This window comes from Schistocerca americana, chromosome 4, assembly GCF_021461395.2.
Source record: "Schistocerca americana isolate TAMUIC-IGC-003095 chromosome 4, iqSchAmer2.1, whole genome shotgun sequence".
NCBI lineage: Eukaryota > Metazoa > Arthropoda > Insecta > Orthoptera > Acrididae > Schistocerca > Schistocerca americana.
This window is the reverse complement of record NC_060122.1, coordinates 370,862,525-370,876,205: the sequence shown is the minus strand read 5'-3', so window position 1 is coordinate 370,876,205 and position 13,681 is coordinate 370,862,525. Positions and strand designations below refer to the sequence as shown.

The following is a 13,681-nucleotide window of genomic DNA, read 5'->3' as shown; positions in this document are numbered from 1 at the left end:
GTCCTCTTTCCTAGATATTTAAAGCTTTATTTGTGTTCTAATATTTCTTCGTTCAGCATTGTCTTTACCCTTTATTTTTTTTCTTTTGCCATTGCTTTTGTTTTCTTTGTATTAATTTTTGTACCATAACTCTTTCCTTTAAATTCAGTGGTATCCACTACAGCTCGTAATTCTTTTCACTCTGTTATAAGTAGTTCTGTGTCATCTGCAAACCTCAAATACCATATTATTCTTCCTCCAGTTTTTACCCCCTTGTAATCTAGTTGGCAGTGGGCAGTCATATTTACTAAGTACAGATTGAAAAGTGTAGGAGATAAGACATCAGCCTTTTCTTACTCCTTTTCCTAGTTCTGTGCAGTTGGTGGTCTCTCCTCTCTATTGTCTTTTCCTACGCTATAGTTACAAGCTTACCTGAAGCCATGTTTTAAAATGCCTTTTACTGCTGTCTTCTCTTTTCAGTAAACTTCTCTCCCATAATTTACAAGAGTCCTGTTGCAGATCTTTTGCCTGTGTTTACTCTAAAGTGAAATTTCTCTTCAGCCAAATTCTCCTCCATTGCCTTTTTCAGTCTTTTATTAATTATTCTTGACATATCTTAGGTGGCATGTGAAATAAGGCTAATTTTTCTGTGTGCAGTGCATTTCCTGATTCCCTGTTTTGTTGATATTGTAATCATAACTGTTAATTCATTACTGTTATCTATTTTGTGACATAATCTCAATATTTCTCTTACTCCTTCTTGGTTCAGACATTTTGCTATTTCTCCTGGTATCATATCTGTACTGAATGCTTTTCCATTTTTCATTGTAGCTGTTTTACACTTTACTTCTTACATTAGGATTGGTGATCTTTTCATCATCATCCACACTGTTCAAGGAGTCAAGTACCAAAGGTCTTGGTTTGTTATGTGTCTTATATCTCTTAAAATAATCTTCCCATCTCTGGAGAATGTCCTTGCTGTCTGTGTGCATATCTTCAGCTTTATTGAGAATTCCCTCAGTAGCACTTCCTGGTTTGTTTTGATCTCATGTTGTACTCTTTACTCTGTTATACCATTAACTGTCATTAAGTATAGTTATATGTAATGTCTTTTTACTTACAGCTTCTCCGCAAAAATCCAGAAAGGCGATTGGGCTCAAGTGAAAAAGATGCAGAGGATGTCAAAAAACAAGCTTTCTTCCGAAACATTCAATGGGATGATCTCTTGCTTCGTAGGGTGAAACCTCCATTCATACCTACAGTTGTAAGTATGATAAAGTCTATGTACATTTGATGCTCTTCTTTGTGAAATGGAAGAGAGCACTGAACAAAACCAGTAGTTGCATTTACATGGCATTACACAACAGTAATTGTACGTGCTTAGCAAAGTTGTACATTTGCCACTTTCTTATCTTTGATTGTGAAAAATATATTTGCCAATTGAGAAGCCAAAGAAAGCATCATATAATATTCTTGTTGAAGCTTTGTTCTGCTTTAAACTAGTACATTCTGAATATCAGTCAGCAGTGGCTGATTTGATCGATTTATTGCTTGGTTTTTATTCAAGTGTCGTCGTCGCCCCCCCCCCCCCCCCCCCATAATAATATTCAGTAACTTTACCATGTGCCTGCAAAGGCAATTCTAAGGGTCTTGCATTACACCTAAAATTACTCCAGAATTTGCAGTTTGTCTTACGTGTTAGTAATAATGCTACAGCCACTTCCCACTTTCTTTCTTTCTTTCTTTCTTTCTTCCTTCCTTCAGACAGATATGTGACGAGTTATTTCAGTAGTGTAGTCACACAGAGGCTTGTTGAAAGATTCATTGTAGCTGCAATTTATAATGAGGAGAAGAAAAAATTTCTCACCTAACAATGAAAGGCTGTGTTTTCCACGTCAGGATTGCAATTATTTATAACACAGTTACCTTTAAGCCGGTGGCATTTGTTCACCATTTTTACAGTGAATGGATTCCTAGCTCTAACTACAGTTCTGGAAGGTCTGGAAAATACCTACTTATGGAACCTCATAGCACTCAAAATGTTTTCTAGCCACCATTTTGTGTAGATATGGGAAGAAAGTAGAATTCAAAGGTGTCAAATAGGGTGCATAGGGTGGAAGTGACAGCAGTTTATATGTCAGATCAGTCTGTTTTCGTTGTGGAAATAATGAGCAAGTGTTTTTTATATATGTAATTGTGAATTGAATAACAGGGACCATTCAGAGCCTTCATAGTGTTATTCTGTCAAGGAATATGAAATAAATGGCAATGTTACGGAACTTTGAAACCCAAATTTTTAAATTTTCTTTTGTTTTACAGACTTCAGTGGAGGATGTAAGCAACTTTGATGAAGAATTTACTTCTGAGAAACCTCAGCTCACACCGCCAAAAGATCCACGGCCTCTAACAGATGAAGAGCAGATGCTCTTCAAGGACTTCGCATATATGGCAGACTGGTGCTGATGTTATTGATGTAATTGATGTTGTGTACCACAAGTCTTCCTTTGAAATCCTATTATTTCTGTGTGACAATAACCTGTTTAGTAATGTGGTGACTCTCACTTGCCATGTGTGTTAAACCTGGAAGTTAATAACGAACTTCTTAGTTTTTGCATAGTAATGCCTAAACTTGGTCAGAAATTTTGTGCCAAGTATATGTAGCAATTGTAGTGCAGCTTAGAATATTTCTCATCCCACTTCTGTAACTTACTGCAGATGTGTGCAGGATGGAAGAAGTAATACGATTGTAATTCTCCTGTGGAGAAACTGTTGAGATTTCTTTATTTGTAATTATAATTTTGTTGTTTACTGCAAGTTAAAAGAATTGTTTCTGTTTAATATATGATTAGTTGTGTGTTCAGATTTTCTTAACAAATGTGATATTTCCATATTCATTATAATTTATTTTATAAACATCTGGAATGCAAGATCCCTTGAAAATTATTTGCCAGCTGCCAACTTGCATGTCTGTGAATGTGGAGAGAGCAGACAACAGTTATATGGTTGGCAGATTATGCCAGTATACTAGAGAGAGATATTTTGTTACCTATGCTGCCTAATTATTCAGATTATATTTTGCAGAATGAAGAGTGTTCATAGTCACTGACATGTAAATAATTTGTGTATAAAACTAAAGAATGGAGTTTACTTAAAAAGTAAATTTATTGTAAATACTATTTACATATACTATAAATACAATTTGCATTTTATTCAAAAATGAAATTTTTTATATAAATTTATATCTGTTGAATAATAAAATGTCTGATTTTCTGTGGTGCTGTTAAGTCATTTAAACCTGAACTGAGACCAAACATGTAGTTTTTGTAACTAAACATTTTGTAATACAAAGAGAGAATGTTGTATTATCTTTTTAAAAAGAAGTTTAAATTTTTACAATGTGTAAATGGTCTGAGCATGTAATAGGTGGCCTTCTTTCACCACATATCTTGTGAATGTGCCCACTTAGTCTTTTTGGGCACCCTTCTCCACACGATGGCAGCTGTTGCTCAAATTCATGAATTATATAGAAGCAAACACTATTTTCAGTACTGAAGTTTATATGCATTTTGATTTCGGGGATGTCACTTAATGGTGCTGAAGAGATAAGAGAATTACATCAGTTTGCACTCATAAATCATAAAATAATGGCCTGCTTTGTATATGTCAGCAAATGTGTATAAATAAATATGTGACAATACATAACATTGTTTTGTACTTTCCTATTTTTCCTCTCAGTAGTATAAATCTTTTTCACTCTGAAATTTTGTCATTGGATTCCATTCAGTTATAGGGAGCAAATGTTTTCCTTTTGCTGACTGTAGTCAGTTAAGTAGGCTGCATTTTTTCAGAAATTTTTAAATTGAAACTACAGTGACACTTTATTGTTTTCAGCTGAATGTATGAGATGCAGTAAAGGAGAGCCAGCAGATTTATATTTTAATTTGAAATAAATCACCAGGTATGCTCTAAAAGAGACTCAAGTCAGACATTTCTCATTTACAGTGTTATCTCGTATATAAGTGAAATGCTATGTGTAGTTTACCTAAATGATGCACTGGATTGTGCGAGTAGTACATGTCATGCTGTCTCTTCTTATTTTTCCAGCTCTGTCTTCTACGAGCATTATTATTGAAATTTGTAATGTAATGCAAGTTACAGATTCTCTTTAGCATGAAGCAGTGATATAAATTTAAGAAAAATGTAGTAATACCCAACTATGCCAGGAATGATACACTAATTGAGAAAATTACACACATCAAATACAGAAATTCATTTACATTGTAAAATAATAGAGAAACTGTTTTCTTTATAAGACGGGGCATTACATGCAATATATGCTAAGAATTCCATGGAGTTTTAGGTCCCACTGTGAAAGGATGTCTAAAAGATAAACAGCTCAAATGATGGAAGAACAATAATAAGAAAGAGATAGATTGCTGCCCACCACATAGAGGAGGCAGTAAGTCGCAGAAAGGTACAATGAAAAAGAATGCTAAAATATGTAAGAATTTTTTTCATTGTGCATGTCTGTGAGTAAGTGCCTCCCTGTGTGGTGAGGAGCACCCTGGCACCTGAGAGCGTCCCAGATAGTTACCACCAGGTTCAGATTGGGCAACCAGATGGTAAAAATGTCAGTGAGTTCACTGTCGTGCTCCAGATCCCTGTAGTAGGATTTGAGCCTTGTGACAGTGACAGTTATCCTGCTGGAAGATGCCATTGCTACTGGAGAAGCTATTGAGCATGAACAGAGGCAAGTGGTCCACAATAATGTTCAGGTAGTCCGCAGCTGCCTCTGACCACTGCCACAGGTCCCATAGAAGCCCAAGTGAATGTCACCTGTAGCATGATACTGCTCCCCCAGCGGCTGTCGTCCATTGAGTGGTGCACATCTTGAGTAGCTGTCTGCCTTAATGACATCATATTTGCACATGACTGATTCCGGTGTAACAAGAAATGTGATTCATCTCAATGACTCTTGTCCATTTTAGTCATAGTTGACCATGTGTTCGGGTCAATATGAGCACATGTAGGGATCACCTGCTGTAGAGCTCCATATTCAACAACATGTGCCGAATGGTGCACCTTGAAACAATTGTGCTTGCACGAGCATCCTCAAATCTGTCATAGTTAGCCACACATCCTGTTTTACAGAGTGAAAAAGCCTCTGACCTCAATGTTCTGTGATGAGATGTGAATGTCCAGCACCTTATCAGCTACTTGTGTCATGTCATTCTTCAACTACTTTTCATACATGCTTGTACCAATAGCCCAAAAACAGTGAACCAGCTTTGTCATTCCCAAGGTGCTCATTGCTTGGCAGGAGCCATGCCATAAGAGTCTGTTGTTTGTCAGAATCATTTGTGATCTCTGTTTAACTCTGCTCTGCTTATATACACTCCTGGAAATGGAAAAAAGAACACATTGACACCGGTGTGTCAGACCCACCATACTTGCTCCGGACACTGCGAGAGGGCTGTACAAGCAATGATCACACGCACGGCACAGCGGACACACCAGGAACCGCGGTGTTGGCCGTCGAATGGCGCTAGCTGCGCAGCATTTGTGCACCGCCGCCGTCAGTGTCAGCCAGTTTGCCGTGGCATACGGAGCTCCATCGCAGTCTTTAACACTGGTAGCATGCCGCGACAGCGTGGACGTGAACCGTATGTGCAGTTGACGGACTTTGAGCGAGGGCGTATAGTGGGCATGCGGGAGGCCGGGTGGACGTACCGCTGAATTGCTCAACACGTGGGGCGTGAGGTCTCCACAGTACATCGATGTTGTCGCCAGTGGTCGGCGGAAGGTGCACGTGCCCGTCGACCTGGGACCGGACCGCAGCGACGCACGGATGCACGCCAAGACCGTAGGATCCTACGCAGTGCCGTAGGGGACCGCACCGCCACTTCCCAGCAAATTAGGGACACTGTTGCTCCTGGGGTATCGGCGAGGACCATTCGCAACCGTCTCCATGAAGCTGGGCTACGGTCCCGCTCACCGTTAGGCCGTCTTCCGCTCACGCCCCAACATCGTGCAGCCCGCCTCCAGTGGTGTCGCGACAGGCGTGAATGGAGGGACGAATGGAGACATGTCGTCTTCAGCGATGAGAGTCGCTTCTGCCTTGGTGCCAATGATGGTCGTATGCGTGTTTGGCGCCGTGCAGGTGAGCGCCACATTCAGGACTGCATACGACCGAGGCACACAGGGCCAACACCCGGCATCATGGTGTGGGGAGCGATCTCCTACACTGGCCGTACACCACTGGTGATCGTCGAGGGAACACTGAATAGTGCACGGTACATCCAAACCGTCATCGAACCCATCGTTCTACCATTCCTAGACCGGCAAGGGAACTTGCTGTTCCAACAGGACAATGCACGTCCGCGTGTATCCCGTGCCACCCAACGTGCTCTAGAAGGTGTAAGTCAACTACCCTGGCCAGCAAGATCTCCGGATCTGTCCCCCATTGAGCATGTTTGGGACTGGATGAAGCGTCGTCTCACGCGGTCTGCACGTCCAGCACGAACGCTGGTCCAACTGAGGCGCCAGGTGGAAATGGCATGGCAAGCCGTTCCACAGGACTACATCCAGCATCTCTACGATCGTCTCCATGGGAGAATAGCAGCCTGCATTGCTGCGAAAGATGGATATACACTGTACTAGTGCCGACATTGTGCATGCTCTGTTGCCTGTGTTTATGTGCCTGTGGTTCTGTCAGTGTGATCATGTGATGTATCTGACCCCAGGAATGTGTCAATAAAGTTTCCCCTTCCTGGGACAATGAATTCACGGTGTTCTTATTTCAATTTCCAGGAGTGTATTTTCCTTACCACATCACATGCCTGCAGTGCCACCAGATGGCATTCGATCTCACAGTAGGCAATGGCCATTTGTTATTACTTGTCCCTGTATTTTTTTTTTTTATTTTTATTTTTTTTTTTTTTTTTAATTATTAGCAGCACATACCATTGGGTTGTACATGTATTGGCAAGTAACTTTAAGAATTCCAAGATTTTTGACTAGGCCTTTTCAAGATGTGTAGTTATCTACTTTACACTGTATTGTTGATGCTTAATTTGACTGTATATTATATTTCTATTAACAGTTTTGAGACTAAGACAAGCTGTATGCTTTGAGTCAGTGTACATCTGTTCAACTATCAGTCTAGACTATGCCTGATAGGGCTGAGTATAACCCTCAATCACTATGCTTCTCATCAGCAGCCTTTATAGTTTTTGGTGAGTCCATCAAAGTAGTTAAGAACAGTATACACCCAATACCATTTATATTTCCACATTCTGAGTTTTATCTTATTCTCGTGGTGCAGTTCATTAATGCGAGAACCTACTTTTATGTTATGAGGGTAAGACTATGGATGCAAGAGGTATGCAATTACTGGAATGAAATTTCAGTTTCCCAAGTATTTATTTATTTTACGTCTGACTAGTATCACGTCACACAAGAAAACTTCTTTTGGCACACAAAAAAAATTGTGGTTATAAGTTAATTAAATTTATAGTACGAGGGCTATCCACGAAGTACATTACGTTTTGGAATTAAAAATAAATAAAGTATTGGAATTTTTTTTTATTATATACAGATGAAAGACACACTTAAATACTACTGTTCTACATAGTTGCCATTGAAATTAAGGCACTTATCGTAACGATGGACGAGCTTGGAAATTCCTTCGTCGGAAAATATGGCCGCCTGCGCCTTCAGCCACATGGTTACCTCTTCTTGAAGCTGTGCGTCATCATCAAAACGCTGCATAGCCAACCACTTCTTCATTGCTGGGAATAAGTGGAAGTCGCTCGGTGCCAGGTCGGGACTATACGGCGGATGAGGAAACAACTCCCACTTAAATGATTCGAGAACTTAACGAGTGGCATTTGCCGTGTGGGCCCGGGCGATGTCGCGAATCACCAAGATCTTTGAACCCAACTTTCCAATGCGCTTGTTTTGTATTGCTCTTCTGAGGTTGTGCAGAGTTTGGCAATACCCTTGAGAGTTTATTGTAGTGCCTCTTTCCAGGAAATCCACAAAAATCACTCCTTTTCTGTCCCAAAAGACAGTCGCCACGTGGTTGAAGGCGCAGGCGGCCGAATTTTACGACGAAGGAATTTCCAAGCTCGTCCATCGCTAAGATAAGTGCCTTAATTTAAATGGCAACTATATGGAAAAGTAGTATTTAAGTGTGGCTTTCATCTGCATATAATAAAAAAATTTTCCAATACTTTATTTATTTTTATCATGGGCATGTATCCAGCTGCTGAGTGTATTCAACTGATATCTTTGTTAAAATCAAAACTCCTCCAGGTAACCAGAAAATAATTTTTTTGGGGACGCATGTATGATATGCTGAACAGTGTATCATTTTACATCTCAATGACATGTGGACGATGTTAATTCCCACTCGTGGATTGAGTCAGCATGTCTTCCACTCTATGCAGGGCATCTTAAGTTCTGGGATAGCACTGTTCTACCTCAATCACAGGTGGACAATGTTGTTAATCCGCATTTGCGGATTGAGTCAGCATGCCTTCCACTATTTTCTGTTAAGCATAGACTAGATGTTGCAGTGCTCTTCAAAACATGGCAGCCTAGACAAGATGCAGGGCATCTTTAAGTTGTGGGATAGCCCTGTTCTGCCGTATTTCTGTCCATCAGTCCTTATTGTTACACATTGTCCATCAAAAATTTTACACCTTGTACAGGTGGATGACAGGAACAAAGTCTGTTACTTACTCATGGTCACAGCATACCTCGGGCTGTATGTGGGGTGGTTCTACATGAGTACTGGTGCAAGACAATCCTAGTGATCTCACCTCACATTTCACATCACCACATAGAAAGTTTCCAATTAGAATATTTATCGACCACACACTCAGATACTTTAAAAGATCGCAGAATGAATACCATGACAGTTTTTGTTGCTTAGCTCTGTCAGGTCCTCATTTTAGAGATAATTTATAGCTTTATGAAGTGTGCCCTTCTTTCCAAACTGTGACTAGGTATATATGTGGGAGGGGTGAAAATTGAATGAATAATAATTGTTTGAATAATTGGAAAAATTGTTGAAAGGAATTTGAAGGTAACTTATGAATCTGTACACAATCCTGGCTGAACTTTAACTGAAGACCTTCAATATCAATACATTCAAGGCCAATATTCGTAATTTTCATTACGTACTGCTTCATAGCAATTCCATTGTGTCTAGTTGTGATAGTGACAATCTCGATGCAGGATTGCTCCTCCCAATACAGCGTAAATTTTTCTTGTCTGCTCCAAACCTTTTGATGCAGGATCTTGGCAGCAGCAGGTGAGGACATCATATATGTGTAAATAAACTTTGCCTTTCTAATAATTTTTTATAACACTTTTAATGTACGGTTGAACAATTTTGGTACAATGGATTGGAGCATACATCCACATGCTACCACGTATTGAAGCAGGCAGGCGGAGAATGTAATTCAATTGCTCCAGTCCAGGATGGTGCCGAGTTATGAGGGGAATGCTCCTCTGTGGCCGGACAGTGGGACTTTGGGAGGTGGTGGGAGACCGGAAAGATAAGGCACGGGAGATTTGTTTTTGTACAAGGATGGGAGGATAATTACGGTCAGTGAAGGCTTCAGTGAGACCCTCAGTATATTTAGAGAGGGACTGCTCGTCACTGCAGATGCGATGATCATGGGTGGCTAGGCTGTACGGAAGGGACTTCTTGGTATGAAACGGGTGGCAGCTGTTGAAGTGGAGGTATTGCTGGTGGCTAGTAGGTTTGATATGGACGGAGGTACTGTTGTAGCCATATCTGATTCCTCTAGATGGCCCATGAATCTAGAGGAACTTGTGAACAGATCCTCAACATAAGACAAATAACAGGTAAATCGTGAGAGTTTTGTGTCAGGGTTGTGTCCTATCCCTACAACTGTACAACATCTATGCAGAACATGTCATTAGGAAAGCTCTTGATGGTTGGACCAAAGGCATCTCAATTGGTGGGAGAACTATCAACAACCTTCGTTTTTCTGATGAAACTGTGCTTTCAGCCAACAGCGAAGATGAAATTGCTGAGCTACTAACAAGAATAAAGGACATTAGTGTAGGATGTGGATTAGACATCAACTTCAGCAACTCCAAACTCATGATAGTTGATGGAGAGGAACAGTCTCAGCTCACAGGTCAATTAAAGGAACTGGAAGTCGTGCAGTCCTTCACCTATCTTGGGTCAACCATCTGCAGCACGGGAAGTTGTGAAGATGAGATAAGAAGATAGATCATGCTAGGGTGAGTGGCTATGAAGAAGCTCTCCAAGAGCTAGCAGAGCAGAGCAATAACAAATAGCACAAAGATCCGGCTAGTTGAAACACTCGCGTTTTCTGTCTTCTTTTATGGTTGTGAAACATGGACACTCAAGGCCAGAGAAAACAGTGCATTGATGCAATTGAGCTTTGGTGGTGGCATAGGATGCTACGCTTAAAATGGACTGAAGAAGAACAAATGTGTCCATTATTGAACAACTCAGTATCTCCAGACACCTTTCTTTTCCAGTCACCGAAAAAATTCTCCAATTCTTTGGCCATATTGTGAGAAGAGATGGAGAAAATCTAGAGAAAATAATTTTGCAAGGAAAGATCGAAGGCATGAGACCAAGAGGAAGAGCAGCGAGCAGATTGATACAGCAAATCAAGATGATCTCCAGTCTACCTCATTAGCAGGCACTAAGAGGAGCTGGAAAACGTCTGGGATGAAGACCATTGGTTCATAGGGTCACAACGCTCAGCAATGAGCACAATGACTTATGATGATGATTTCCATACATCTAAACTATTATTATTATAAAGTCGTGACAAGTGACAGGCACTATATTTAGTGGGCAAAACAGTGAGTACTAGTATTGTTAAGACAATGAATATACATGTATGTTAATTTCTTTACATTCCATGTACTCTGATGATATGACAGAGACAATAATACTGGAAAAATACTAACTGAGAAAAAAATAGTAATAAATAAATTGGAAGGCAGAAGACAACAATTCCAAGAGTCAATGAGAGAACAACTAAAAGTACAATAGAGGGAAGTACCAGTTACGAGACAACGATAAGGTAGGACTGTGCAATGCATGTAGAGAACATGTTCCTAGTAGACCTATTAGAAAATCCAAGCACCTACTTCCTAAAATCCAGAACCTTCTGAGGCTAACGCAATTGATTCAGCAAACAACAGCTGAGATTATAATTACATATAGCTGTGCATACATTCTGTCATGCGAGAAATAGTGCGGAAGTAATATCCAAACAGATAAAATATTAATTTTGGTAACTGCAGAGATGTAAAGATTTTCATAATGGATGGAAAAAAATGAGAATGAAATGTCATTTCAAAATCAAAATGCCAGTGTAGTAGACTTGCATTTGCAAAATGTAACAATGAGTGGTTTGGAATCATCAAGCGATCATTATTTGGATGCTGGATGCGACATACCATTGTTGCATTCCACGCCTATGAATACGGAACATTTCATTACAAGCAATACATTGGTTACAGTAGACAAAATGAATGGCAACTCTAGGCAAAGGAATATTTTAAATGGAAGATGGAAGTAGTATGCATATTACAGACGCCGATGCTGACAGGCATAGGCCAGAAGTGACTAGGGAAGATATGCAAGCCTTATTTCGAGCCTTAACAGAAACAATACAAACAGACATGAACCACAATGAAAACAGACATAAATTTAAAAATGTTGAGTTCAGAGACCAATAAATTAAAAAATGTCGAGTTTAGAAACAATACAAGCAGCCATGACTAATATGAAAGCAAACATGACCACAGTAAAGTCCAAGATCGGGAAGGCAAATACAAAAATGACACACATATCAGGCGAAGTAAAAAATTTCTGCACGCAACTCAATAATTTGGATACAAAATTCACACAGCAGATTTTGCAAATCTCTATGGAGGTGAATAGGAAAATTAATGAACAAGTATAAACTTCAGTTCACGATATGGGTGAGAAATTAAAACGCACAGTGGAATAAAAATCTGAAACACTCATATGCACATGTGGACAGGACCTATCCAGAATCAGAGAAACTCAGGATAATTTAAAGGTCATGCAAAAGAATATGCAGGTCAACATACTTAATGTACAATCAGAGGTAGCGATGCTTCATTCATTCTGTGACAACTTACCAGAAAATATAGAAAAAAAATTATAGTGGAAGTAGGATTACTTAAGTTAGAACATAAAAGAATCAACTCAGATATTGTGAAACTTTACAAAACAGTAAAGGATAATACAAAAGATGAAAACACAATGCTCACAGAAAAATGTGATCGTGAACATCATTCTTATGTGGAAGCGGTGATGGAAGTAATGGGGGACAAGAAAGAAGAAATTTTAAAATGCATATAACATGATGTCAAACAGGTAGAAAAAAGATTAATGGACAAAATATGGTAATATCATCATGAGTGGTGGTAAGCAGAGCTATAAACAGACGCCCACTGATGAAAGAAAACAGTGGCACAGACAACAATGGCCATCCCATGCCGTGCGAGCGCATGCTGATGCGCGACGCGAGCAATTGCCAATGGCTCTGAGCAACTATGGGACTTAACATCTGTGGTCATCAGTCCCCTAGAACTTAGAAATACTTAAACCTAACTAACCTAAGGACAGGACACACATCCGTGCCCGAGGCAGGATTCAAACCAAGTGCCTAGAACCGCTTGGCCACCGTGGCCGGCCGCGAGCAATGGAAAAAACTCTTTGAGACAGACATACATGTCATCACCATATGTAAATGCTGTTCCATCCTGCTGGCCAGTATTGTTAATGAATAAGAGTATAATAAAATACTGACAGTTTCCTGTATTTTCAAATGAAACAAATCAAACATTTCTGGTAGTGTTTGTCCAAGCCTTTAGGAATGTACTGCTGAGGACTTGGACAGACCTCAAAAGATCAGATATGTGGTAGGACACACAGAAGGCAGTGCCCTTTTGTAGGCTACAGAGATGTTGGAACACTGCAAGACTATGATTAATTTGGGAAGGCATTTTTTAGATAAATACTGGTCATCAGCTATCCAGGAGAGAGTGAGACGAGAGGTATTCAATCCATTATCATATCATCTAAAATTTGGGGGGCTAAAAAACTATTTTGAAACATATCTAAACAAGATGCGCTACTGGAATAATCTGATATCTCATGTCGATGTATTGAAAATCTTAAAGAACAAATTGCCTGCAAATGTTAGGCAAAAATTAGTCACCATTCCCGAATATGACGTCAAGTATTTTGTCTCAGTGCTCGGTTCAATAGATCTAATTTATGAGGATGGGCAAGCCATACCTAGATATTGTAATGGTAATGAACACAGCCCAAATGGAAGAAAGAACTTTGGTAATGGCAATGGCTTTGGAAACTATAATGGTTGTGTGCGTATGAATGAATGGCATCCTTACGCACTGCCGGGCCACAATGGAAATCAGTACAATTGGTGTACCTGTCAGCCACAGGGTGACTAAAGGTATGAAAATAAATATCAGCCCAACTGGTACGGCAATGGCTGCGATAGCAGAAATTTGAGGGAAAATTTTGATACTCGGCGACAAGGAAATGCAAATTACCAGGATCGGAATATGGAACACAGGGATCAAAGAGAGAACCGGCAGCCCATACAGTTGAACTGAA

The 13,681-nt window shown here is 39.9% G+C and overlaps 1 protein-coding gene across 3 annotated transcripts in view; it reads left to right on the top strand.

Moving 5' to 3' along the window:
- Window positions 1-3,681, top strand: part of LOC124612286 (serine/threonine-protein kinase N) — a 311,276-nt gene extending 307,595 nt beyond the window's left edge. For all 3 annotated transcript variants that reach the window (XM_047140393.1, XM_047140394.1, XM_047140392.1), the window contains 2 exons: window positions 1,103-1,243; window positions 2,299-3,681. In XM_047140393.1, the coding sequence (XP_046996349.1) occupies window positions 1,103-1,243; window positions 2,299-2,442 (285 nt within the window). In that variant the 3' untranslated portion in view covers window positions 2,443-3,681. The remainder of the gene's footprint in view (window positions 1-1,102; window positions 1,244-2,298) is intronic.
- Window positions 3,682-13,681: the final 10,000 nt, after the last annotated feature.